Here is a 24397-nt window from a genome sequence, read left to right on the forward strand (position 1 = left end):
GGTTTCGGGAGTGAAGAGCGAGAAAGCGGCGGTTCGCCCCTCGTTCCTCCACCCCTGTGGCCTGGCCCGATGGTAGCGCCCGAGGTTGCGGGTTTCGCGCCTGCGCAGTGCGACGCCTAGAGGGAAAGCGAGAGGGAGACGGACGTTGAGAGAACGAGGAGGAAGGAGAGAAAATGGCGTCCACGGGTAAGTATGGTGGAACCGTGGTCGCGCCGGCGAAGGCCTGGACGCCCAAACTGGGGGCCGCCCGTCCCTAGGGCGAGGGTGGCTGGGGTGACTGAGTAGAGTTGTGGAGAGCGGCTGGAGGTACCCGCCGCGGCCCGACGAACGTGGGAGTGGGGGGGGCGCCCTCGACTTCCTCCCCTCCCCCACCGGGCGGGCCAGTTCTGGAACCTTCCGGCGCGCGGGGGGCTCGCGGCGGCGCCGGGGCCGCGCGGGGCCCCCCTCGGCCTCCATTGTGTGGCGGTCGGTCGCCGGTCCCCGCGCTTCGGGCCGCTCGCCACGTGGGCGGGGCCTCAGCCTCGGCGGCCTCGCGTGAGGCGCGAGGGGAGCCACGGCCAGGCCTCGAGCCCGGCACCCCGAAAGCTGAAGGGGTTCCCAGGCGGTGCCTCGAGAAAACGGGGGCCCGGTGAATCGCCCAACCCCCACCCTCATTTTCTAGAAAACGGCTTTGGTCGGAGGGCGACTTTTCCGGGGAAGCTGAGGGGGGAAAGGAAAAAAAATAACAACAAAAAAAGCATGGCGGATTCTCGAGCTAGGGGCGCCGGCCTGTGAACGGGAGCCCCGTCACTCTCCAGGCCCTGTCGGCGGGGGCGTCTTGAGCTGTCCAGCGGCACCCGGGCGGCTTCCAGCCCCTAAAGCCCTGCTTAGGCTAGGCAGCTAGCCTTTAGACGGAACCGACTCCCCAATCCGCTGCCCCCTCCCCCGGGTTTGGAATTTGTGTGTGTGTGTGCGCCCCATTTCCCATCCCCCAAAAGCAATTAAATGGCTTCCCAGAGCCTCTTCCCGGCAAACGCTGAGGGAAGTTAGGTTGTATAACGGGGCAGAATTCCTACCAGAGAGAAATTTCTGGCTTCTTTTGAGCCAGGCGGAACAAAACTCGTGAACCGGTATCGGTGTTGCTTAAGACTCCGTGTAGCGCATTTTGAATCAGCCTGTGTTAGGCCGACAGGCTTGTTTATTTCATGGAAGTAGGTGGGGGCGGGGAGGGGGGGTCGTAGAAGGTGATTACCCGCCGAGTTTGCTAGGGCCTGCTAGCCTTCTCCGGTGGTTTTGGTGCAACAACACGCTAGGGATAGGCGTGAGCGTTTTGCCTAAGGTATTAGGCGGCCTGATTCTAGGCCTTGTGAGGGGAAAAGTGAGGGAAGACAGGAAAAGCTCTTGTCAGTTTAGCTTTGGAGAAAACCCCAGCATCTGAAGGACAATCTGAACTTTCACCATATGTGTGGTCAGTAAGCAGGTAAATGTCGACTCTTGCTGCCAGGAGTGAGTCTAAAAGAGAGCATTGGAATAAGATTCCATAATCCAAGACATCCTGGTGGGAAGTGGTTTCTTCAGTGATGTTGCTCTTCACTTGCCTAGACTAAAGCCCAAGAATACTAAATTTAAATTTGTACACTAACGTTTGCCTTTTTTCAGTCAACTTTGCTCAAATAAAACCCTATTTGCTGGTAACCATATTACTAGTACGCTTTAGACACTTGCGGGATCCTGCTCAGAGAATCTTTCAAGAACCTTAATCTGGACCTGAGTTTCTTTTCTGTAGAATGTACACTACTACTAGGCCTTTCAAAAACTTACTGAACCCTCTGACCATAAAGCATTTTGGTGCCGGCAAAGTTACCTCATGCTGACTTTTAATACATTATATGTAGTTTGAAGCCTAAAGTCTCTACAGCTTTAGGGTAGGAACTAGCTTAAAGCGTTTCAGCCACCTCCTTGGGTAATGGTGGGTGTTTCCTTCCTCATCTATCTCTCTAGTACAGTACATATGTGCAATTAAGCTGAATTAAAATGCATATTTCCAAGCAACCACCACTGCAAAGGCCTGCCTATGTCCCATCCTGTGGCCTCAACCTGTGTGTTATGTGAGGGTTTAGGTTTTTTTTTTTCTTTTCGTCCTGGAGCTTGAACTCAGGGCCTCAGCTTTTGCTCAAGGCAAGCACTCTACCAACTTGAGTCACAGTGCCATTCCAGCCTTTTCTGTTTATGTGATACTAGTCACACCCAGGGCTTCATGCATGCTAGGCAAGCACTCTACCACTAAGCCACGTCCCCAGCCCCTTCCAGCTTTTTCTGAGTAGTTTATTTGAGATAAAAGTTTCAAGGACTGCAATATTCAGATTCAACGTCCTGAGTAGTTATGATTACAGGTGTGAGCCATGGTAACTGAGCTTAGTGAGGTCTTAATTTTTATCTGTACATTTGAGGCTTTAAAAACAAAACTAGTGCCAGGCACCAGTGGCTCACGCCTGTAATCGCAGCTAGTCAGGATGCTAAGTGAGATCTTAGGATCATTGTTCAAATCCAGCCCAGGCAGAAAAGTCCATGAGATTCTTATCTCCCTGAAAAGCTCAGTGACAGCACCCAGGCCCAGAGTTCAAGCCCCTCAACCGCCTGCCCCCCCCCCAAAAAAAATCAAACTAGTGGTTAATCTGACCAGTTTGTGATTGTGTGTATTTAAAAGAGAGATGGTTTGGGGGAGCGGTGTCATTGGACCTGAACTCAGGGCCTGGGCACTGTCCTTGAGCTCTTTGCTCAAGACTAGCACTCTATCACTTTGAATTACAGTGCCACTTCCAGGTTTTTTGGTGGTTAAGTGGAGATAAGAGTGTCACGGGGACTTTTTAGCCCAGGTTGGCTTTGAACCCCATCCTCAGATCTCATTCAGCCTCCTGAGTAAACTAAGTTAGGATTACAGGCGTGAACTACCAGTGCCCCACTTGTATTAGAAAACATAGGATGTTCATGTGCTGTGGATAAGTGCAAGTTATCTTGAAACATTTATTTATTGCTTACCTTATTAATAAGCCCACTCATCAAATCCTCTGGTTTTACACTGGTATGAGATCATCTACTGTTTCATATCTTTGCCAGTGTTAGGTTTTACATAACTGCTCTTGTGTAAATGTCGTGCAAGACTTACACTGAAATATCTAACTGAAAACATACGTATCTGAGATTTCAAATAATTTCTCACAAAAACCTCAGCAAAATGGGCCGAAGCATGTGGTATTAGGTGCTGTTTTGGTGTGTTTATTTCATGAATGGAAGGGAATGACTTTCAATTTTGCAGCGAACATAAAATGACTTGTATGCTGTTGGAAGTGCTTCCAACCAGATATGATAGTGCAGGTTTGTAATCCCAGCACTCAAGACTGAGACAGGAGGATCTCCAGTTCAAGGCCACTTTGGGCTGCATAGTGAGATCCTGTCTCACAGCCAAAAAGAAAATGGTTCAATTGTCTCGAAAAGATTCTCCCCCCCCCCCCGCCCCCCCCATAGCTAGCCTTTGGGTAATTTGGTGATGTTGATGATTCAAGGTTCTGAGATGAGGGTGTGCAGAGAAAGTAATCTAGGGAAGAGAGGTAGAAAGCCAACTCAGAGAGATGAATTCAGTGATACATGGTCAGGTCAGATTAACAGTCAGGCTTTAGATTTTAAGCAGTTAGAACTCAAGAACTGAGATGCCAGTTATTGCTTTTGGATAAGAGACTGCTTTCTAGTTGGAAGGAAAAGGAAGGACCCTTTTGTCTTATCATAATGATACTACTGTCTTTAAACATAAAGCAGGTGATAGTCTTGTGAAGAGGAAAGGAATGGACAGAATTTTTTTTAATGATTACTTTAGCTGCCTTAAAATGAGCTTATGTAACTTATTTCAATAGTACTATGAACACTTGGTTTTATAAGGGTTTAAGAGGAAAAACACAGTTCATAGCACTTTTTACTTAAACACTAAACTCATATTCAGGTTTTAGGAAATATGGTGGTGATACCTAAAACCAAAATTTTCCCATGCTTCTTTGCCAGTTCTCAAGATTCTGCTTAATTCAGCTTAATTCGGGATTAAACAAGGCCTCATACTTTCCAGGGAAGCAACTTTATCACTGAGCTATACCACTAGGATTTATACAATATCTACCTTTTGAGTTACTATACAGTACTGCGTAGTTCTGATGCAGTCAGTGACCCTTTAAAATACTTGACTGCAATGACTGTTTTCTGCCGTTTCATTTTACTGTTTGTTCTAGCAATTGCAGTAAGTCTTACTGAAGTGAAAGTGATAGAAAGTTTTCTCAGAGCTGTAGCCACTGATATAAGTCTGATGTTAAGCATAATTTCATCGTTTGCCTCCTTTTATGTTTTTGTTTTGTTTTTTTGCCAGTTTTTTGCTTGAACTCAGGGCCTGAGCACTGTCCCTTGCTGCTTTTTTGTTCAAGGCTAGCACTCTACCACTTAAGCCATAGCACCACTTCTGGCTTTTTCTATATATGTGGTGCTGAGGAATCAACCCAGGGCTTCATGCATATGAGGCAAGCACTCTACCACTAGGCCATATTCCCAGCCCCTCCTTTTATGTTGATAGGCTGTGGTTGAGGGTGGATTGTGCTCATGGGAACATGCAAAGTATTCCTACCAAATCAGCTGATCTTGATCTCATTTAGGTAACCTATTCAGACTGAGCTTAACAGACTTAATTGGTTTGGTATTAATTAATACTAGGTACTGATTTGGACCTGTGTGCCCACCTGTAGGTTCCCACTAAACAATTTGAGGACTTACTCTTGCCACTTGAATTCCTCCCCCATCATTTTTCCTTCACTTTATCTTTGTTGATTGTCCATTATTTTTCTTCTTGTTTCCTCTAGATTATAGTACCTACAGCCAAGCAGCAGCCCAGCAGGGGTAAGTCACTCTTTACAATAGTATTTTATCTATTATTAATGTTTTTAGAGTGTGCCATCTCCTATAATTGTAGCAAATATAGTAATAGAATCAGAATGTTCTGTATTCAGCTCTTACATTTAATTCTTTTACAGCTACAGTGCTTACACCGCCCAGCCAACTCAAGGATATGCACAGACCACCCAGGTAATCCTTAAGATAATTATGTGTAACTATCTTGAAGCAAAATGTCTTGATTGGCTCTTACACAATAGCTTACACAGATCTTTCTCAAAAATTAAGAGAAACATGAAAATGATGCATTATCATAATGGACTGCAAAGGATTCTACTCTGCCACCATGAATAAAGCCATTCCTCAGCTAACTTTTTAGGCTCTCTGATAAGACCATTTTACAAGTGAGAAAACTGTAGTACATAATATTAGATAACTTAGCTAGTGGTTAATGGCCACAGTTAGTGGTGGGTTAAGGTCTAAAAATCATAGCTGCCTAGCTGAAGAACTCTTGGACCGTTTTGTTTGTTTTGCCTGTCCTGGCCCTTGAACTCAGGGCCTGAGCATCTTTTTGCTCAGGGCTAGCACTCTACCCCCTTGAGCCACAGTTCCACTTCTGTCTGGCTTTTTCTATATATGTGGTGCTGAAGAATCAAACCCAGGGCTTCATGTGTACAAGGCAAGTACCCAGGGACTGAGCACTGTCCCTGGCTTCCTTTTCCTTTAGCTCAAGGCTAGCACTCTGCCACTTGAGCCACAGCGCCACTTCTGGCCGTTTTCTGTATATGTGGTGCTGGGGAATCGAACCCAGGGCCTCTTGTATACGAGGCAAGCTCTCTTGCCACTAGGCCATATCCCCAGCCCCACTTGGACCGTTTTTGACATAGGGTCTTAGTACATAGCCAGGGCTGGCCTTCAATCCATGGGTCTCTGCCTTCTGAGTGCTGGGATTTCAGGTTTGTGCCATCATGCCTGGCTTTTTTTTTCTTCTTCCCCTGGTCCTGGGTCTTGGGTCTGGGCTCTGTCTCTGACCCTCTCTGTGCTCAAGGCTATGAGTCTATATAGTTTAAACCTAGAGCTAGAATAGAGTGCTTTCCTGGCTTCAGTCTCCAGTGCTACAAAAATAAAAGCATATGCCAGGAATTGGAAGTAGGTGTAAGTGTTCTGACCTCCCCCCAAAAAAATAAAGTAATAGACATGCACCAACAATTGGTTCTAGAAATTAGCTGCCTGGTATCAAACAATACCTCAGATTCTGAAATTATCCAATATGGATACTAAGAACTGTAAGAAAACTGGTAGGACAAGTAGCATGTGTTGCCTCTGGCAACATAACTGGCCCTCTTGGACCTTTTTGTTTGTTTGTTTTATTTTTTGCCAGTCCTGGGGCTTGGACTCGGGCCCTGAGCACTGCCTGTGGCTTCCTTTTTGCTCAAAGCATTCTACCACTTGAGCCCCAGCACCACTTCCGGCTTTTTCTGTTTATGTGGTGCTGAGGAATAGAACCCAGAGCTTCCTGCATGCAAGGCAAGCACTCTACTGCTAAGCGATATTCCCAGCCCCCGCTGTACTACTGTTAAGTAGTGACAGTTAAACACCTATGCCCTTATTGCTCTTTCCACAAGAGTACTTTGTTAATTTCCTGTATAAATTAACTGAGGCTTTTCCCTAATTGTCTAAACTCCTTTGTTCTTAACCTTATCAGAAGTATGAGTAAATTAAATAAAGGGTAACAAGCATTTAAAGTTCACTTTATTGCTAAAACCAGATGGATCATATATGTATTTCCTTTGGAGCAGGCATATGGGCAACAAAGCTATGGAACCTATGGACAGCCCACTGATGTCAGCTATACCCAGGCTCAGACTACTGCCACTTATGGGCAGACAGCATATGCAACTTCTTATGGACAGCCTCCCACTGGTAAGACCTATCTTGGAGAGATTTTTGGGTCATAATGGCTAGGGAATTTGCTGAGAGGCTTGTTGCTTGTGCTCTTAAATGTATATTCTAGTTCATACTTTGATGTCTGGGGATCTTTTATTCTAGTAAGGAGGGGTTTGTTTTCTTTTCTCTTTCCTTGAATTCTTGTGGGATATCCAAATAAGAGTGGGTGGGATAAATTCCAAGAGCGAGAAAGAAATTTTATATTGAATTGAACAATCACACAACAAAATGAAGACTTGTTGTGCTGATACTCAAAAATGAGCCGTCTTTAACTGAGCTGCTTAAAAATCTGTTTGCTTCATCTGATAGTGTACCCTCTATTTCTGTTTTGTGCTTTCCACAGTAGAAGGGACCAGTACAGGTTTGACTATCCTGCTCATTCTTGCATGGGAAATGCTTTCCATCTTGTCTAACCCTGTAATGTTAACCCTTAGGTGTTTTCATTTGTTTAACCCCCAGATTTTCTAACATCACACACAGCTAATAAAACTGCTTCAGCTGCCATTCAAGGTCCATGTCCTTTTTTATATATGATTTTGGGGAAAGTTTTGTTATATAATACAAATTTTTGTCAAACCTTAATAATAGTTACCTTCCCAAGGGTATTTCAGATGATTATGCCCCAGCTGATTTTTCCCCTATTCCCCAAAGGTTAGATTGCATGATTAGATTTATTTAGAGAAGCAGACTACCACCCTGCATGTGCCATGTTTGTCTGTTGGTTGGTTTCCAGTCCAGGCATATTTGTTTTAAGTATTATGAATTATTTTTAATCTATAGTGTATGTAAAATGTACATATATAAAATCATTACAGGATACTTGAAAAGACTTCTAAAACTTAGAACAAGGTTGAGTACAGTATGTAAGAAGTCTGTGTTGGTTTTGGGATTTTTTTATTTCCAGTTTAGTGCTGTGTAAAGTTTCAGATTTCCTACTTCCTCCATCTTTGTTTTAAGGTTTTGATTTATAGAAATGTTAGTAGAGGAGTACAAACACTTTTCCAAATACCTTCAGTTCTTATAATTATATGTACTGTAGTAGGAAGGAAGATACCTATGTCATTTACTTCATTGAGTTAGTAGTGTTAACAGATTCGCTGAGACAAATTTAAACTTTCTAATTCACTTGTGGGAAGAGCTGAAATTAAAACTAGGTAGTCTGAGGGCTGGGAGTGTGGCCTAGTGGTAAAGTGCTTGCCTACTATGCATGAAGCCCTGGATTCAATTCCTCACTACCACATACACAGAAAAAGCAGAAAGTGATGATGTGGCTCAAATGGTAGAGCGCTAGTCTTTAGTAAAAGAAGCTCAAGGACAGTGCCCAGATTCTGAGTTCAAGCCCTATGACTGGCCAAAAAAAAAAAGGTAGTTTGGGTGGGCATAGGTGGCTTACGCCTGTATTCCTAGCTACTCAGGAGGCAGAGATCTGAGGATTGTAGTTCAAAGCCAGCCTGGGCAGGAAAGTGAGACTCTTATCTCCAATTCACCGCCAGAAAAATAAGTGGCGCTGTGGCTCAAGTGCACCACTACTAGTCTTGAACTGAAGAGTTCAGGAGCCATGCCCAGGCCCCCATGACTGACAAAAGAAAAACTAGGTAGTTGGGAGTTTTAGCACAGGATTTTGAAATTGTGAAGCAAGTATGATTTGGAAATAATATGCTTCCAGCCTTTGAAATCACCAGACTATTTTCCAGGGCATTGTCTCTAGGCAAAGTGGGCAGTTGTTAGGCTCCACATATTTGTGTCTGTGACTGAGAAAGTCACATCATCATGACAGAGCCACAGAATTATAGGGCATCCTAATAGAGTAGCTAGTGGTTTTGGTGAGTTGGAAATTGTGTTTAGTTAGTAGAAACGATTTTGTAACTTCTTAGGGTATCCCTCATACCTCATTTACAACTTTCAGAATATAGGAACCAAAGTTAAACCTGATGAGCAAATTTTCTGAATAGTGTTAAGTAGGAGCCTAATAGGTAGTAAGTAGGTTTTTGTAAGTAGGTTTAGACACCTCTAGTGTTTGTTTGGTTTGGTTTTGTTGTTTTTGGTCAGTTGTTGGTCTTGAATGCAAGGCCTCGGAGCTGTCCCTGAGCTATTTTGCTCAAGGCAAGGGCTGTGGTGCTTTGAGCCTCAGTACCACTCCTGATTTTCTGATGGAGGGTCTCATGGGACTTTTCCTGCCTGGGCTCACTTTGAACTGTGATTAGATCCTAGTCTCCTGAGTAGCTGGGATCATAGGCATGAACCACCAGTCCCTACCTTTTTTTTTTCCTCTGTACCTCAGCTGCTTTATATATAAAACTCATTGGAGGGGCTGGGGATATGGCCTAGTGGCAAGAGTGCTTGCCTCATATACGTGAGGCCCTGGGTTCAATTCCGCAGCACCACATATACAGAAAATGGCCAGAAGTGGCGCTGTGGCTCAAGTGGCAGAGTGCTAGCCTTGAGCAAAGAGAAGCCAGGGACAGTGCTCAGGCCCTGAGTCCTAGCCCCAGGACTGGCCAAAAAAAAACAACAATTCATTGGATAATTATCACAAGAAATGATAAAAAATAACACTGTTCTAGGGTTTTCTCCTAGAATCTAAATTAAGCTTCAGAAGAAAAGGCTATTTATAGTAGATCACAGTTTTTAATTGAAGTACTGAATTTTTACTGTTTTCCTTGGACAAAAGTGTTTGTGTTTTCTTAAGCCTTTTTTCTTCATATCAGTTCATAGTAGGTGTGAGTTTTTTTTTTTGTTGTCATTAAGTCATTTTGCTCTGTTGATGCTTACTAATTTTGCTTGGCTGCTGCTTTGGGTACTACAGTTCAATTAAAGGTTATTAACCTAGGGTCTCTGATCTTGAGCACCACAGGCTCTAACTGTTGCTGCATAGTTTTGTGACATAAGTTATTGCCCTGATCAGTTTTAATATTTTGTTGGTTAATTTATGAATCTCACAGATAGGCTGTTAGGGGAAAATCTGTAAGAAGTACAGAGTAGATAGAATTAGATTGTAGAATTCAACTTTTTGATGTGCCTGGGGGTTAAACTCAGGGTCTGGGCGCTGTCCCTGAGCTGTTTTTGCTTACAGCTAAAACACTCTACCACTTGAGCCACAGCTCTACTTCTAGTCTTTTTTGGGTGGGGGGGGAGGCTAATTAATTGGAGATACGAGTCTCAATGGACTTTTCTGCTAAGGCCAGCTTAGTACCACCAGCCTCAGATCTCAGCCTCCAGAGTAGCTAGGATTATACATGTGAGCTACCAGTGGCCAGCTATAGTTAATTTCCAATGAATCATGCTTTTGTCTCGTTAGCTTTATCAAAGGTTGAGGGTGTTGCTCAGTGGGTAGAGTTCTTACCTAGTCCCATACAAAGCCCTGGGTTCCACTCCTGGCACTGCTAGAGAAAAAAAATGTACTTGAGATGAACATGCCAATTGAAAAACTCTTCAATGGGCTGGGAATATGGCCTAGTGGTAGAGTGCTTGCCTCGCATACATGAAGCCCTGGGTTCGATTCCTCAGCACTACATAAATAGAAAAGGCCAGAAGTGATAGAGTACAAGCCTTGAGCAAAAAGAAGCCAGGGACAGAGCTCAGGCCCTGAGTTCAAGCCCCTATACTGATACCCCCCCCCCAAAAAAAAAAAAAAGTTCATGCTTGATTTTTGGTAATATGGGGTAAATTAATTCATATTCATTTTACTGAAATTTCATTTTGATTTATTGCTTTGTAACTGAAGCTGGCTCAGAGCTCATGATGTTCCTAGATGCTCAGCCCTGGACCACATTTTACTTATTTATAAATACTAGTACTGCATTGAATGCAAAGCCTCATCTTTTTTATACTTTAAAGAGAATTTGATCCCTTTTCCCCTTTGGATGTGAAAGAAACATGTGAAGCCAAACTGGTGGCACATGCCTGTACTTAGCGTCTAGACACTGGAGCAAGAGGATAAAGTTTGAGGTCAGTCTAGTCTGAATAATAAAAACCCTGTCTTAGATAGAAGCTGATCACTGGTGGCTGACACCTGTAATCCTACCTACTCAGGAGGCTGAGATATGAGGATCATGGTTTGAAGCCAGCTAGGACAAGAAGGTCCATTAAACTCTTAACTCCATTTAGCCACCAGAAAACTGGGGAGTGGTGATGTGGCTCAAAGGGGTAGAGCACTAGCCTTGAGCAGAAAAGCTTAGGAACAGCTTCCCGGCCCTGAGTTCAAGCCCTATGACCAACAAGAACAAAACCCTGTCTTAGAAAGTAATGGGTTAGTACCCATATTTATAGGTATTAATGCTTAAACTAGTACCTAGATCATTGTTTTGTAGCTATTTTAAAATGCTATGTCAATTTGCCTTTTACCTGCATCTCAGACATTATATTTCCTGCTGAAGGCTTTTGAAGTAATTTATTACTGAGAAATTTAAGACAGCCAAAAAATCTACCAAATCATCAAAAAGATAGCCCTGTCTCCTACTATACATGTTGAAAAGAGGTTAAGGGTAGCCTGAAGTTTTCTATAGCACTCTTATTTTCTGTTAGGTGCAGTTTGAAAGCCAACAAGGTAGTGCTTTATTGAAAACAATACTGTCAGAGGACTCAGGCTTTAAATACTGGTTGCTGCTCTTACTGAAGGAGTGATATTTACAGGGATTAAATCTTGTGATGTTTTAAAGTAGCTGGTTTACAGATTATTCTGTTAATAAGTGTTTAGGCAGATTTCTGAGGGACCAGATGTTTGATCCAGCTCTCCTTTGTCCTAGGTTATACTACTCCAACTGCCCCTCAGGCATACAGCCAGCCTGTCCAGGGGTATGGCACTGGTGCTTATGATACCACCACTGCTACAGTCACCACCACCCAGGCCTCCTATGCAGCTCAGTCTGCGTATGGCACTCAGCCTGCTTACCCAACCTATGGGCAGCAGCCAGCTACTGCTGCACCTGCAAGGTAAGGCTACAGTCACTTTTTCATAACTGATTAATCAGCTTTGGGTTTGAGAGAGAGAGAACAACTCTGTATACAGACTTAGTTCCCTTTTATAGTTACTCTAATATTTTAAGTGCTGATTGTGGTTTTACCATCATTGCAGAATATGGCACTATTCAAGGGCCAGAATGAAGAATGCCACTCAGTAGATTTCTTTTAGAACCTATTTTGGGGAGTAGGAGGAGACTTATTTATTTTGCCTTATTTCAATTCTATTTTGTTTTTACTTTTCTAAACCCAGAAAGAAATGATGTGCTTTCCCTCAATTGAACTGCTTAAAGAAGTGTGCTTTGGATATTATAATCTTTTGGTTTATTGAATCTGTAAATGTATAACAGCTTTTTCCCTTGGGAAAAGCATGGTAGTAGATCACAGTCAGTGCAAGAGGGAGGGTAACATCATGGGAGTCATGATACAGTCCTGTGACCCAATTATCAGTAGGCAAGTATAAATTCTTAACTGGGTGTCCAGCCGTGGAGTGAATATTAACTCCATCAAAACTCAGTGCCCCATGACTGGTTAGCAGATAAATAGGATGTATTATTACTTAACAGAAGATTTCAGGTCTTTGCTTTAGACAATGCCCTTAGGTGGCTTCTGCATACAGTCTTGAAGGAATACTGAATTCTGATTTGAATGAAGACTTAGGGAATAAACAAGATCAACTTGTAACCTAGAGTTTTTATCTGCTGTAGAGGTAAGAAATTAGCTCTGGCAAACACTCGTGAAATTACTTCTAAAATGCACAGTGAGTAATTGGAGCCACTTGCTAGTTACACCTAGTAGACAGCCTCTACAGTAGTTACATTAACCTAACTGGCTGATTCCTAGAAGAGCTCCCTTTTAGTTGATTAGGGATTTCATAATGTCATCCAATATACAGGGCCCCATGTACTGCTCTCATGCAACCGTCATAGCTGGAGGGTTTTATATGTGAAATCATTTTGAGAAGTTGTCCTTTTTAATTGTTTTTTCCTTAGTCTTCAGACTTAACCACTTTAAAACAGCTGCCCCCTAATCACTGGCAGCTAGTCCTTTTTACATTGGAAAGAAGGAGCTTCTGGCTCGTTTTAGTTCAGTGAAACCAGTGTTTCCACATACTTTCTGGGCTATCTACGGATTCAAGAGACTTTGTTTAAAATAGCTGTAGCTCACTCTGCTATGGCTGTGGCATAAATTGTTGAGGTTAGAGATATTAAATACCCCTGGATTTCTTCCCTTGGTATTTATGATTCTCATTTCATGGGTGGTGGGGGAGTAACTGGCCAGTTAACCTAAACACAGGGAAGTGGTACATCCACATCTCTGTTTTATTCTGGCCCCTTAAGATTAATTTGTACCCACCCAATTTAGGAAATTCCTTAATAAAGAAAAACAGTCCAGATTTGTAATGTCATGGACTTAACTACTCTCAACCTAAAATTACTACTCTGCACCTAAATCTTGCACTATTAAGTTTTGTTAAACAGTTCACTTTGAGAAATAAGCCACCTCTATCACTTAAATTGGTAACACACAGTATTGAAGCTCCATCTTGTGACTGTTCATGTAGAATGAATAGAGTGTGTTGTTAGTTCTTAGGTAAGGCTGATCTTCTACTATAATGTTCTCTTCCAGCAAATATATAGTTAGATGATAAATAAACACTGAGTTTATAGTTTACTTTGTAGTTCCAAGTTCAGTCCTAACTTGGCATATTACTCACAGATTTATACAATTATTAATCTAACAGTTATGTTTGTGGTTGAGAAACAAAGTTTCACTATTTTATTTCTCTTTTTAGACCTCAAGATGGTAACAAGCCTGCCGAGACTAGTCAACCTCAATCTAGCACAGGGGGTTATAATCAGCCCAGCCTAGGCTATGGACAAAGTAACTACAGTTATCCCCAGGTTCCTGGGAGCTACCCCATGCAACCAGTCACCGCACCACCATCCTATCCTCCTACCAGGTCAGTCTGCTGCTTTCCTAAGGCCACTGTATTAGTAGGCTAACAAAGCAGTATTTGTTTTTGACTTTTTATTTTCACATTATTGATCAGCTTCCATAGACTTTCTCAAATGAGATTTGTTGTCTGACTCTCACAGTGATAATTCTGACCACAAGTAGTTATGTTCCATTCCACAATTCCTGCTCCTGGGTTCCATAGCAATATCTGGCACTAATGACTGTTGTACTTAAATATAGGCAAAAGCACTTGCCATTCCAGGTTTCTTTCCTTTAATTTACTCTTAGTTAACTCAGAAGGATGAGAAACAAGTGTATGGACCAAAAAAGCCACCCTATTTTCTCCCCCACAGCCATAATGAGTAAAGTCCAGGGCTTATAAAAGGAATCTGTAGCCAGGTGCAGGTGACTGATACCTGTAATCCTAGCTACTCAGGAGGCTGAGATCTAAGATCATGGTTTGAAGTCAGCCCAGGTAGGAAAAGACTCTCATCTCCATTTAATTACCAAAAGGCTGAAAAATGGAGCTGTAACTCAGGTGGTAGAGCACTAGACTTTCAAGCAAAAAGAAAAGACTAAGGAGCAGGCCTTGTGTTCAAGCCCTGGTACTACCCAGACAGAGAGAAATGGCCAGATGCCATTATTTTTATGCCTATAATCCTAGCTACTCTAGAAACAGATCTGGGGATTACTGTTTAAAGCTAGCTTGGGGGGCTGGGAATATGGCCTAGTGGCAAGAGTGCTTGCCTCCTATACATGAGGCCCTGGGTTTGATTCCTCAGCACCACATGTACAGAAAATGGCCAGAAGTGGCGCTGTGGTTCAAGTGGCAGAGTGCTAGCCTTGAGCAAAGAGAAGCCAGGGACAGTGCTCAGGCCCTGAGTCAAGGCCCAGGACTGGCAAAACAAACCAAAAAGCTAGCTTGGGGTCTATGACACTGTAAACTACTTAAGCAAGAAGCTGGAACTAGAGCTGTGACTTATAATACCACTTTCTACAATATGTAATAATGCCTCCATAAATAAAGCAGATTGTCCTAGGATGAGGTACATATCAGAACCAGCTGTGAAGACAAAGATGCACCATCTTAAACAAGGCCAGGATAGACTTTAAGAAATTTTTCTGTGTATGTATGTGCATGTCGTAATATTTGTAAGGTGACCTAAGTTGACATGCTCTCTGATGAGGGCTTAAAAAAACATGTGAGAGCCAGGTGCTGGTTGACTCATGCCCATACAGGAGGCTGAGACCTGAGGGTAGTGGTTTGAACAAACTGGGCATGGGAAAGTCTATGAGACTCTTGCCTCCAATTAACCACCAAAAAGCCAGAAGTAGGGCTATAGCTCATGGTTAAAGCACTAGCCTTGAGGAAAAGCTCAAGGACAGCATCCAGGCCCTGAGTTCAGTTGCCAGGAGTGGCACCAAAAAAGAAAGGAATGAAGGCCGAGTATGTTGTGATGGCTCAGGCCTGTAATGCCAGCTACTCACGAGATGGGAGAATCACTGTCCAGGCTAGCATAAACATGAGGCCCTACAGTAATTAAATAAAGCAGAAAGGACTAGGGGCTTGGTACAAGTAGTAAAGCACCTTCTCAGCAGATATAAGGCCCTTGTGTTCAAACTCCAAAAATTATTGGAGTATACCAGTGGAACTACACAGTACATTGAAAATGAACGATACAACTTGTAGAAAGGGACAGGAGGAAAAAACTGGGAGAGAGATGACATTGTCCAAAAAGAAATGTACTCAGTACCTCATTTAGGTAACTACCACTTCTGTATATCACATTGATTGATTGATTGATCCTAGGGCTTGAACTCTGGGCCTGGGCACTGTCCCTGAGCTCTTCATCTCAGGGCTAGTACTCTACCACTTGAGCCACAGCACTACTTCCAGTTTTCTGGTGGTTAATAGGAGATAAGAGTCTCAGGAACTTTCCTGCCCTGTCTGGCTTTGAACTGTGATCCTCAGATCTCATCCTCCTGAGTAGCCAGGATTATACCAGCACCTGACATAATTTTTTAATTAAGATTAAAAAAAATAATTGGAGGCAGTCTTGAAACTAGTTGACTACTCTTAATTCTCCCTGCTTTTTCTCAATGCCTTTTTTAGGGAAATTAGCCTTCCCTAAAAGCACGTGTACAAATTATTTCTTTATTACAGGAAGCATCTCCCTAATTTGCCTGGGATATAGTTGAAACTAACCATTCTCTTTGAACTGGGGTGGAATTGCTAAGATAAAATGTCTGTGACACCTGTAAAATATCTCATATTTGGGAGCTGATTCTAACAACCAAATCTCTCTCCTTTCTTTCAGTTATTCTTCTACACAACCAACCAGTTATGATCAGAGCAGTTACTCTCAGCAGAACACCTATGGGCAGCCGAGCAGCTATGGACAGCAGAGTAGCTATGGTCAACAAAGCAGCTATGGGCAGCAGCCTCCCACTAGTTACCCCCCACAGACTGGATCTTACAGCCAGGCTCCAAGTCAATATAGTCAACAGAGCAGCAGCTACGGGCAGCAGAGTGAGTTGCTAAGAAAGAAAACAAATGATTGTGCTTGGAGTCTCTGACAATGGAGACCATGCTTCAGTTTATTTAGTTGTTGTTAATGTGCCATAATGCAAAAGAAAAGAGAACATTTTCTGCCCTGTCAGACTTTGCCTGCCAGTCTTGCTCTTGGGCAGGTTGTATGCAGTGAGTGAAGCAAGCATTCTTTTACAGGGGTGAAGAATGACCAGCATTCTTGATGTCCTGCCCACCCAAAATGTCATTAACAGAGAATGGGCAGGCAGCTACAGAAGGCCATATGACTTTGGTAGTCAAAACACATAAGCAAAACAAAAAATTCTCTTCACAAAATACCTCAAGTTTTTATTTGTTTCTTTTGAGCCACGATGCCACTTCCCCACTTGGCATTTTTGGTGGTTAATCGGAGATAGACACTTTCATGCCCAGGCTGGCTTTGAACCATGATCCTCAAATCTCGGGCCTCCTGAGTAGCTAGGATTACAGGTGTGAGCCACCAGTGCTGGGCACTTGAAGATTTTTTTAGAAGGTGAAGTTGGTGCCAGGTATTGTACTCACAGCCTTGCACAAGCTGGCAGTCTATGCTGCTGAGCTCTGCCCCTAATAGTTGTAGCTCTTGTGTGTAAAAAAAAAAGTAACCAGAAATCTTGAACTACTGTTTACTCTTCTACCGTGGGTATGTTTTGTTAGGACTTTGAAATAAGTAGTGCAGCTTGATGGAGCCCATCCCTTAGCCAACCTACTGAGGCTCTAAAAAACTGGGCTCTACTTAGTTTCTGGAGAATAGTTTGAAGAAGCTGCTCTAAGGACTTCTTAGGGTGTGTATGTGTCTGTGTGTCCCTGTCCCTGTTTAGACTTAATTTGCCATAGTTTTTATTAAACTTACAAGAGCCTAGTACCAGGCATGGTGATACACACCTACAATCTCAACACTTGGGAGGTCAAGTTCTGCCTGGTCTGGATGATACTTCATCATTATCATATCCTCCCCCACCCCCCACAAAAAAATTAGTGCCTTGTATTTGAGAGTCCTAGAATTCCAGGCAAAAATGTATCAGGAAGCTGTATAAATGCTGGTCTGTGGCTTACAGATGTGACTTTTTCCTCAGGTTCATTCCGACAGGACCACCCCAGTAGCATGGGTGTTTATGGGCAGGAGTCTGGAGGATTTTCCGGACCAGGAGAAAACCGGAGCATGAGTGGCCCTGATAACCGGGGCAGGGGAAGAGGGGGATTTGATCGTGGAGGCATGAGCAGAGGTGGGCGGGGAGGAGGACGCGGTGGAATGGGGTAAGAGCAAACCTTTTCTCCTTTTACCTAATTTTGTTTCATCCATAGGATTTTCATTGGAAAGAAGGGACTGAAAGACATAAATTTATTATTCAACATTTCCATGGACAATCTGTAGAGCCCAAGCCATTTTCCAAAACATGGAAATGTCATCTCTGCAGCATATATATTAAGTGGCAGTTTGCTTTTTTCCTGCCAAGTACTGTGTTGGGTTGGGGAAAACAAAGAATGGTTTTGAAACTAGAGCTTTCAGTTCCCTTCGTGATTTTCAGAGGTGGAAAAGCCTCTGTGGGTAATAAGATTGGGATGGAACACACACAACCTTTCTAACACCCTAAAGTTTTAACTAATGCCTCTGAGTGGTTGTCTTCTTGCCATACCTGGTGTATATACTGCAGAAAAGGATTGCAGCTGTTGTCCTCAATGTCTGTCCCAAACTTCTGTTGATACTCAGAATTGTTGAGCATAATTATAGGTTTTGGTCTCATAGCCATAAACTTTGGCCTAAGATGCACCTGATACGTAGAGTTTGGTTAGAGCCAGAAAATTCAAAGTAGTTTCTTTGCAGAGTAATGTATATTAAATACAGATCACTCCTCATTGGAGATTTTTTGTCTAAATCGGTTTGGCCATTTGATTGATGGTTCAATCTGGTTTAGAAAACTTGTTTAGATCAGTAACATGACCCTGCTTACCTCTGCCCTTCCTTTCCCTTCCCTTCTGTTCCCTTCCCTTCCCTCCTCCCATTCCCTCTTCCCTTTCTGGTCTGTACTTGATGAAGGTGAGGTATAATGTTGGTGGTTAACATAATCCAGAAGGTTTAGTTCTGTGTGTGTTCTGTCCCTATATAAACTAGTTTTAAAAAAAGTTATGCAGAATGTCAAGTATAAATTGAACTTGAAGTCCACTGTTCAAGGACAAACTGAATAGCATTTTTCATGGAAACATTGAAAATCAGTGATAAAAGTTGATCTTTGAGTTATTGCATCTTCACTATTTAACAATACTGTCTTACATATTCTGCATAACTTTAAAAAAATAAGTCTTTAGTGAAATCTTTATTGGAAGAAAAATAATTTTACAACATGCAAAAATTATGAATAATTTGATATAAAGTCAATCTTCCCATTTGGAGAATATCATTCCATAATAAAGGTTTCACTTCTTTATGGGTGTTTTAAAATAGACATAGACACTTGAAATCACTATCATCACGTCTCAAATCACCTAGAATTCTCAGTATTTTTCAATTACAAAAACAATTTCAAGTTTATTTGTTTTAATACTCCACAAGTAATGATTGTACTGATTTTGCTAGACTGTTAGAGGGGCCCTCTTTCTGCATGAGAAGTCTCTCCTGGATCCATAGAAGAGACCATGACTTTCCCCGTAGGCTTTCAACAGACTGAAGCAAGCAGTCTGGTGAATCCTGGGGGGATACTCCAGGGCCATTCCCCTTCCCCTTTTTATTGTGGTGTGGTGATGGTTTTCAGTGTCTTCTGCAGGTAAGGCACTCAATGTTGTTAACATGCCCTTTTTCATTGCCTCAATATTTTGATATTTTCATTGGCTGTTAAACGTGGAAACTTTTTAACATGCTTTGTCGCATTTATATGCTACAGGTTACAAAGTGAGAGCCTTGTATACACTTCAATACTTAAAAAGTACCCGTACTCAGTACTCAGCCGGCAGCATAATGAAAAGTGGGACTAGACACGGTGTCCATATGGAGAGGAAAAATATACATAGAATATTTTTAACAAAATGTATTCATTGTATAAATGGAATCCTTCTGTAACTTTGGTAACTGCATACTTATTGTTTGGTAATAATGAACCAGAGGAGTTATAATACTCTAGAATTGTGTAACATTAAAGTGTAAACTTTTGTGTTTAAAGAGAGAGAACATTTTATGGTGTGTAATTTTAAAAGAGAAACAAAGCTGCATGCAACAGCTTGAAATTGTATATTCAGGTATTAAAGGTGCAATACTGGTTAGAAAAAACTGGGCCTCCCAGTAGGGAACTGCCTTTATTTAATGTTTGTTTTGTTTTGTTCTTTTTTCTTAAAAACTAGTCTAACAAAAAAAGCCCAATATTCTCCCTCCCTTTACAGTTTTTAAATATGTGACTTTAATACTGCCATAGTTACTCTTAACTGATATGTCTATAAAGTTGCACCCCCAGTCCGTTAAGCCTTGGTATTTGTTGTAAATTCTCCTTTCACAGCGATTGTTAAGTCCATTAGGGTCCTCATCTGTATGGCTTTGTGCTGAAGACTGGCTGGACGCGTCCTCTGATGTGTGTTGTAGCATTTACTGTGGTTGTCTCCTGCTTAGGATACTGTGACTTGTTAGGAAGTCCAGGGCCTCATTTGGCTCTCCCCTGGGAGAGGTTGAGGGTGCACCTTTATGAACATGGAAAGCTGTTCGCCTCCGCTTATTCCTCCTCTCCTGGGTTTTCAGCTAATGGGGGTGGGGGTTGGGATCTAGTTTTTCCTCCCTAATTTGCCAAGTATTGCACTATTAATACCAGCCCCCGAAATGAAAGGAACCAACCACACTGGTGTATACAATCAGACAAGCAAGGTTGTATATTAAGGAAATTTGAGCAAGCTGCCCTGAAGAAAGGCATAGTGACAAGATGAGAGAGATGCATTGTTTGGAGATGTGTTTAGCCAGTGCCCTTCTTCCCCACGAGCCCCCCCAAGGCTCAGAGCGGTACTGGCTTTTAAAGGGAAAGGCCTTCATTTCTTCGTTTATCCCCCCAGCAGCGCTGGAGAGCGAGGTGGCTTCAATAAGCCTGGTGGTAAGTTTTTGAGTATTACCATGGATAGTGTTTAAAAAATACAGTCAGTTATTAGAAAACTATAATTTTTATTAGTTTCATAGTGGTTTAGAAATGATCTGTACAAAACAGACTAATGGGTACTGCCGGCATTGTCTTAGGGGTAATAAGGTTAACCTATGGTTACAAAACAAAGGGTAACTTGAAGTATTGAGCAACTGCTTCTGTAATATGGGGGAGAGTACAGTTAAATTTGGTTTTTTGGAAGAAAAAATTTTGACTTAAATTTAACACTTAATTTGGCACATAAGCATTAAGAGTGTATTTGGCTAATGGTTTAGAAGCAAACCAGCAAAGAAAAAAGCAAACCCTAGAAACTTTGCACAAATGTTAAAGAGGCACTGCTCCATTTTAGCAGTGTGGGTCATTTTGAATTTAATGAGTCCCTATCAAATGGTGGTATAGTAGATAGCTATGTGTGTTTGTAAGGTTTGTAGCTTGCAAGACGTGCACTAACATGACTTTGTATGATCTTTCCTGGTTGGCAGGACCCATGGATGAAGGACCAGATCTTGATCTAGGTAATTTCAATTCTTTAACTTCAAAATGATGGCCCCAGACCTGTTATCTATCCCAGTGCTCAGACTGCTGAGGCAGATGCTTGGCAAGATGGAGTCCAGACTCTGTCTGGGAGGAAGAAAGGGTCAAGTGGTAGAATGCTTTGCCTATAAGTGCAAGGCCCTACCTTCATTCCCCAGTAGTGAAGGGCACAGAAGTAATCTCAGAGCTAGGAGCTGTTGGCTTATGCCTGTAATCCTAGCTATTCAGCACGCTTGAGATCTGAGGGTCATGGTTCAAAGCCAGCCCAGGAAAGAGTGTCCATGAGATTCTTACCTCCAATTAACCATCAGAAAACCAGAAGTGGAACTGTGGCCAAAGTGTAAAATGCTAGCCTTGAAGAAAAGAGCTAGGCCCTGAGTTCAAACCCCACAACCAAAAATAAAAACAAAAACAAAACCACACACATGATCTCAGGCCCTTGACTAGTTTGAGCAGGAGATAGTGAGATTGAGGCAGCCTAGGCTACTACACAGACCATGTCTCGGGAAAAAAACAACAAAAACCTCCTATTACAATAATCATTCCTTTCTGTCTTTTGTTTTCTGGAGGCCCTCCCATAGATCCTGATGAAGATTCTGACAACAGTGCAATTTATGTGCAAGGATTAAATGACAACGTGACTCTTGATGACCTAGCAGACTTCTTTAAACAGTGTGGGATTGTTAAGGTAAGTAAAGCACATTAATTCATGTCAAGAATTGTTTCTGAAGTTTTCTGGCTTCTTTCTGGACAGCTTGTGGGTTTATTCTTTAAAATCCTTTCCTACCTACAAGGTGGAGCATACCTGTAATCTCAGCACTCAGGAGGTAGAGGCAGGAGGACTGTAAGTTCAAGACTAGCCTGGTCTACACAGTGAGATCCTGTCTCAAAAAAACAACCACTGGCCATGTTACAGTGACTCACACCTGTAATTCTAGCTACTTAGGAGGCTGAGATCTGAGGATCAAGGTTCAAAGCCAGCACAGGCGGAAAAGGCTCTCAGAAGTAGCACCGTGGCTCAAAGAGGTAAATCGCTAGCCTTGAGCTGAAGAGCTCAGGGACAGAGCCCAGGACCAGACTTCAAGCCCCATGACCAAAAGAAAACAACGAAAAACACTGGCACTGTTAGCTCATGCTTGCATATACCATACAATCTCCAGCACCACAAAAGGGGAAAACACTTCTTGAAAAGCTCACTGAGGGCTAGGAAGGAGGCTTAGCTGTAGAGTGCTTGCCTAGCATGCATGAAGCCTGGGGTTTGGTTCCTCAACACCACATAAACAGAAAAGGCCAGAAGTGGGGCTGTAGCTCAAGTGGTAGAGCGCTAGCCTTGAGCTGAAGCACTCAGGGACATCGTCCAGGCCCCAATTTAAGCTCCACAACCAACAGAAAAAGAAAAGCTAGCTGAGCCAGGCACCAGTGCTCCTGTAATCCAGTCTACTCAAAAGACTGACATCAGAGGACCAAGGTTCAAAGCCAGCCCAGACAGAAAAGCCCCTATGAGACACTCTTATCTCCAGTTAACCACTAAAGAACCAGAAGTTCAAGTCCCTTGACCCACCAAAAAAAAGAAAAAGAGAGAGCTAGCTAGTTTTATTGTGGTGGTGGTTGTTTATTGTTCCTGGGTGGATGGGAACAGTTGGTGTAGCTTTGGTTTCAGTTTTTGGTGTAAGTACTCAGGCTTGAAACTTGGCCTCCTGCTCTTGCTTGGCTTTTTCACTCAAAGCTAGTACTTTATCACTTGAGCTATGCTTTCAGTCCACCATTTGATGGAATCTCAACACCTTTTCCTGCCTTTGAACCTCCACTCTCCAGATCTCAAACTCCTGAGTAGCTAGGGGATAGTCTATGAGTCATTGGTGCCTGGCCACTAGCCTGTATGTGATAGGAACAAAATGCCAAACAAATTAAACATAGTCAAAAACAACTAAAAATTCTTATATGAATTCTTCATGAACATAAACATTCATATACCCAGCTCATCATAAGAATAAGACCTATTTGTGTATTTGTGTAGTGTTTACAGGAATATACTGGTATTGGGCCTTGAACTCCGTCCGGGTCTTGCACTCTTGGCAATTTTTTCCCCCTCAGTTGTATTCTGGTGGCCTAAGCCATCACTCAGGAGGCTAAGATCTGAGGATCGAAGTTTGAAGCTAGCTGGGACAGAAAAGTCCTTATGAGACTCTTACCTCCAATTAACCGCTTAAAAGCTAGAAGTGAGCACAAAGAGGCTCAGGGACAGTGCCCAGGCCAGTTCAAGCCCCAAAACCATTACAAAAATGTTTTTCCTCAAGGCTGGTGCTCTGCCATTTGAATCATTCCACTTTTTGCTTTTTGTTCGTTAGTTGGATTTATCTACCCAGGCTGGTTGTGAGCCTTGATCCTCACTCATATCTCAACTTCTGAGTATCTAGGATTACGGGCATAAACCACCAGCACCTGGAAAACTTGGGAGTAATTGAATAATTTTTTATTTACTTGGCATATACTCAATTGAACTCTGAATTTTATTTTCATCTCTTGAACTATATTTTTGGGCTGGCAAAGTGGCTTAGTGTTGAGTACTTGCCTAGCATGCACAAAGTCAGGGTTCTCAGTAAACGTAACACGAAGCAGCCGTAGGCTAGAAAGGGAAAGGGAAGACAGGGCTTTATGAGATAAAAGGTCCTTTGGCCTGTACAGAGAGCCAATGGTAGTGGGCTGGCCAAAAGTGAGTTTTGTGCTTTCCTGTGCTAATGTGGCTGTTGCTGCCAAAGCTCAAAAACAGGGTGGCTAGCCTTTTACCACTGTCTAGTTGTTTTGAGAGGTACGCCACAGGTCTAAAAGAGGGGCCTGACATTTGTCCAAGAACCCCAAGGCCGGGCTGGGAATATGGCCTAGTGGCAAGAGTGCTTGCCTCCTACACATGAAGCTCTCGGTTCGATTCCCCAGCACCACATATATGGAAAACGGCCAGAAGGGGCGCTGTGGCTCAGGTGGCAGAGTGCTAGCCTTGAACGGGAAGAAGCCAGGGATGGTGCTCAGGCCCTGAGTCCAAGGCCCAGGACTGGCCAAAAAAAAAGAACCCCAAGGCCAGTTCCCCAGTTCTCAGTGACAAAGTAAAAATTAGGATTCTTTAAGGTTGGGTAGAACCAATGCTGGAGCCCGTAAAAGTGCTTGTTCCAGTACCTTAAATGGGGTGTCAATGGGCTTTGGGGGGGTCTGGCATCTCTTTTAGGGAGCCCTTGGCTGGCTCATAGAGAGGTTTGGCCAAGGTAGCAAAACCAGGTATCCAAATACAAAGAAAGCCCTGAGGGAGGTCAGCCATATGTTGACAAAAGACAAACAGGGAAAGCTGTATTACAATGAAGTATATCCTCATTAATGCCTACTTACTAACTTACCTCCAAAATTACTCCTAGCATTTTCTTTTTTATTT

At 42.8% G+C, this 24397-nt stretch overlaps 1 protein-coding gene across 10 annotated transcripts in view; it reads left to right on the forward strand.

The window, feature by feature from the left end:
• The first annotated feature begins 31 nt into the window (after positions 1-31).
• Positions 32-24397, forward strand: part of Ewsr1 (EWS RNA binding protein 1) — a 30609-nt gene continuing 6243 nt past the window's right edge. Inside the window, exons 1-11 of one of the 10 annotated variants that reach the window (XM_048343228.1) lie at positions 32-186; positions 4872-4908; positions 5043-5094; positions 6699-6825; positions 11595-11781; positions 13604-13771; positions 16086-16297; positions 17410-17590; positions 20360-20397; positions 20925-20957; positions 21546-21664. In XM_048343228.1, the coding sequence (XP_048199185.1) occupies positions 174-186; positions 4872-4908; positions 5043-5094; positions 6699-6825; positions 11595-11781; positions 13604-13771; positions 16086-16297; positions 17410-17590; positions 20360-20397; positions 20925-20957; positions 21546-21664 (1167 nt within the window). In that variant the 5' untranslated portion in view covers positions 32-173. Of the gene's footprint in view, positions 187-4871; positions 4909-5042; positions 5095-6698; positions 6826-11594; positions 11782-13603; positions 13772-16085; positions 16298-17409; positions 17698-17728; positions 18448-19212; positions 20398-20924; positions 20958-21545; positions 21665-24397 lie in introns of those variants that run through there. The other 9 variants (XM_048343232.1, XM_048343230.1, XM_048343233.1 and 6 more) reach the window with 9 other exon arrangements.

This window comes from Perognathus longimembris, chromosome 3 (genome assembly GCF_023159225.1).
Source record: "Perognathus longimembris pacificus isolate PPM17 chromosome 3, ASM2315922v1, whole genome shotgun sequence".
Lineage (NCBI taxonomy): Eukaryota > Metazoa > Chordata > Mammalia > Rodentia > Heteromyidae > Perognathus > Perognathus longimembris.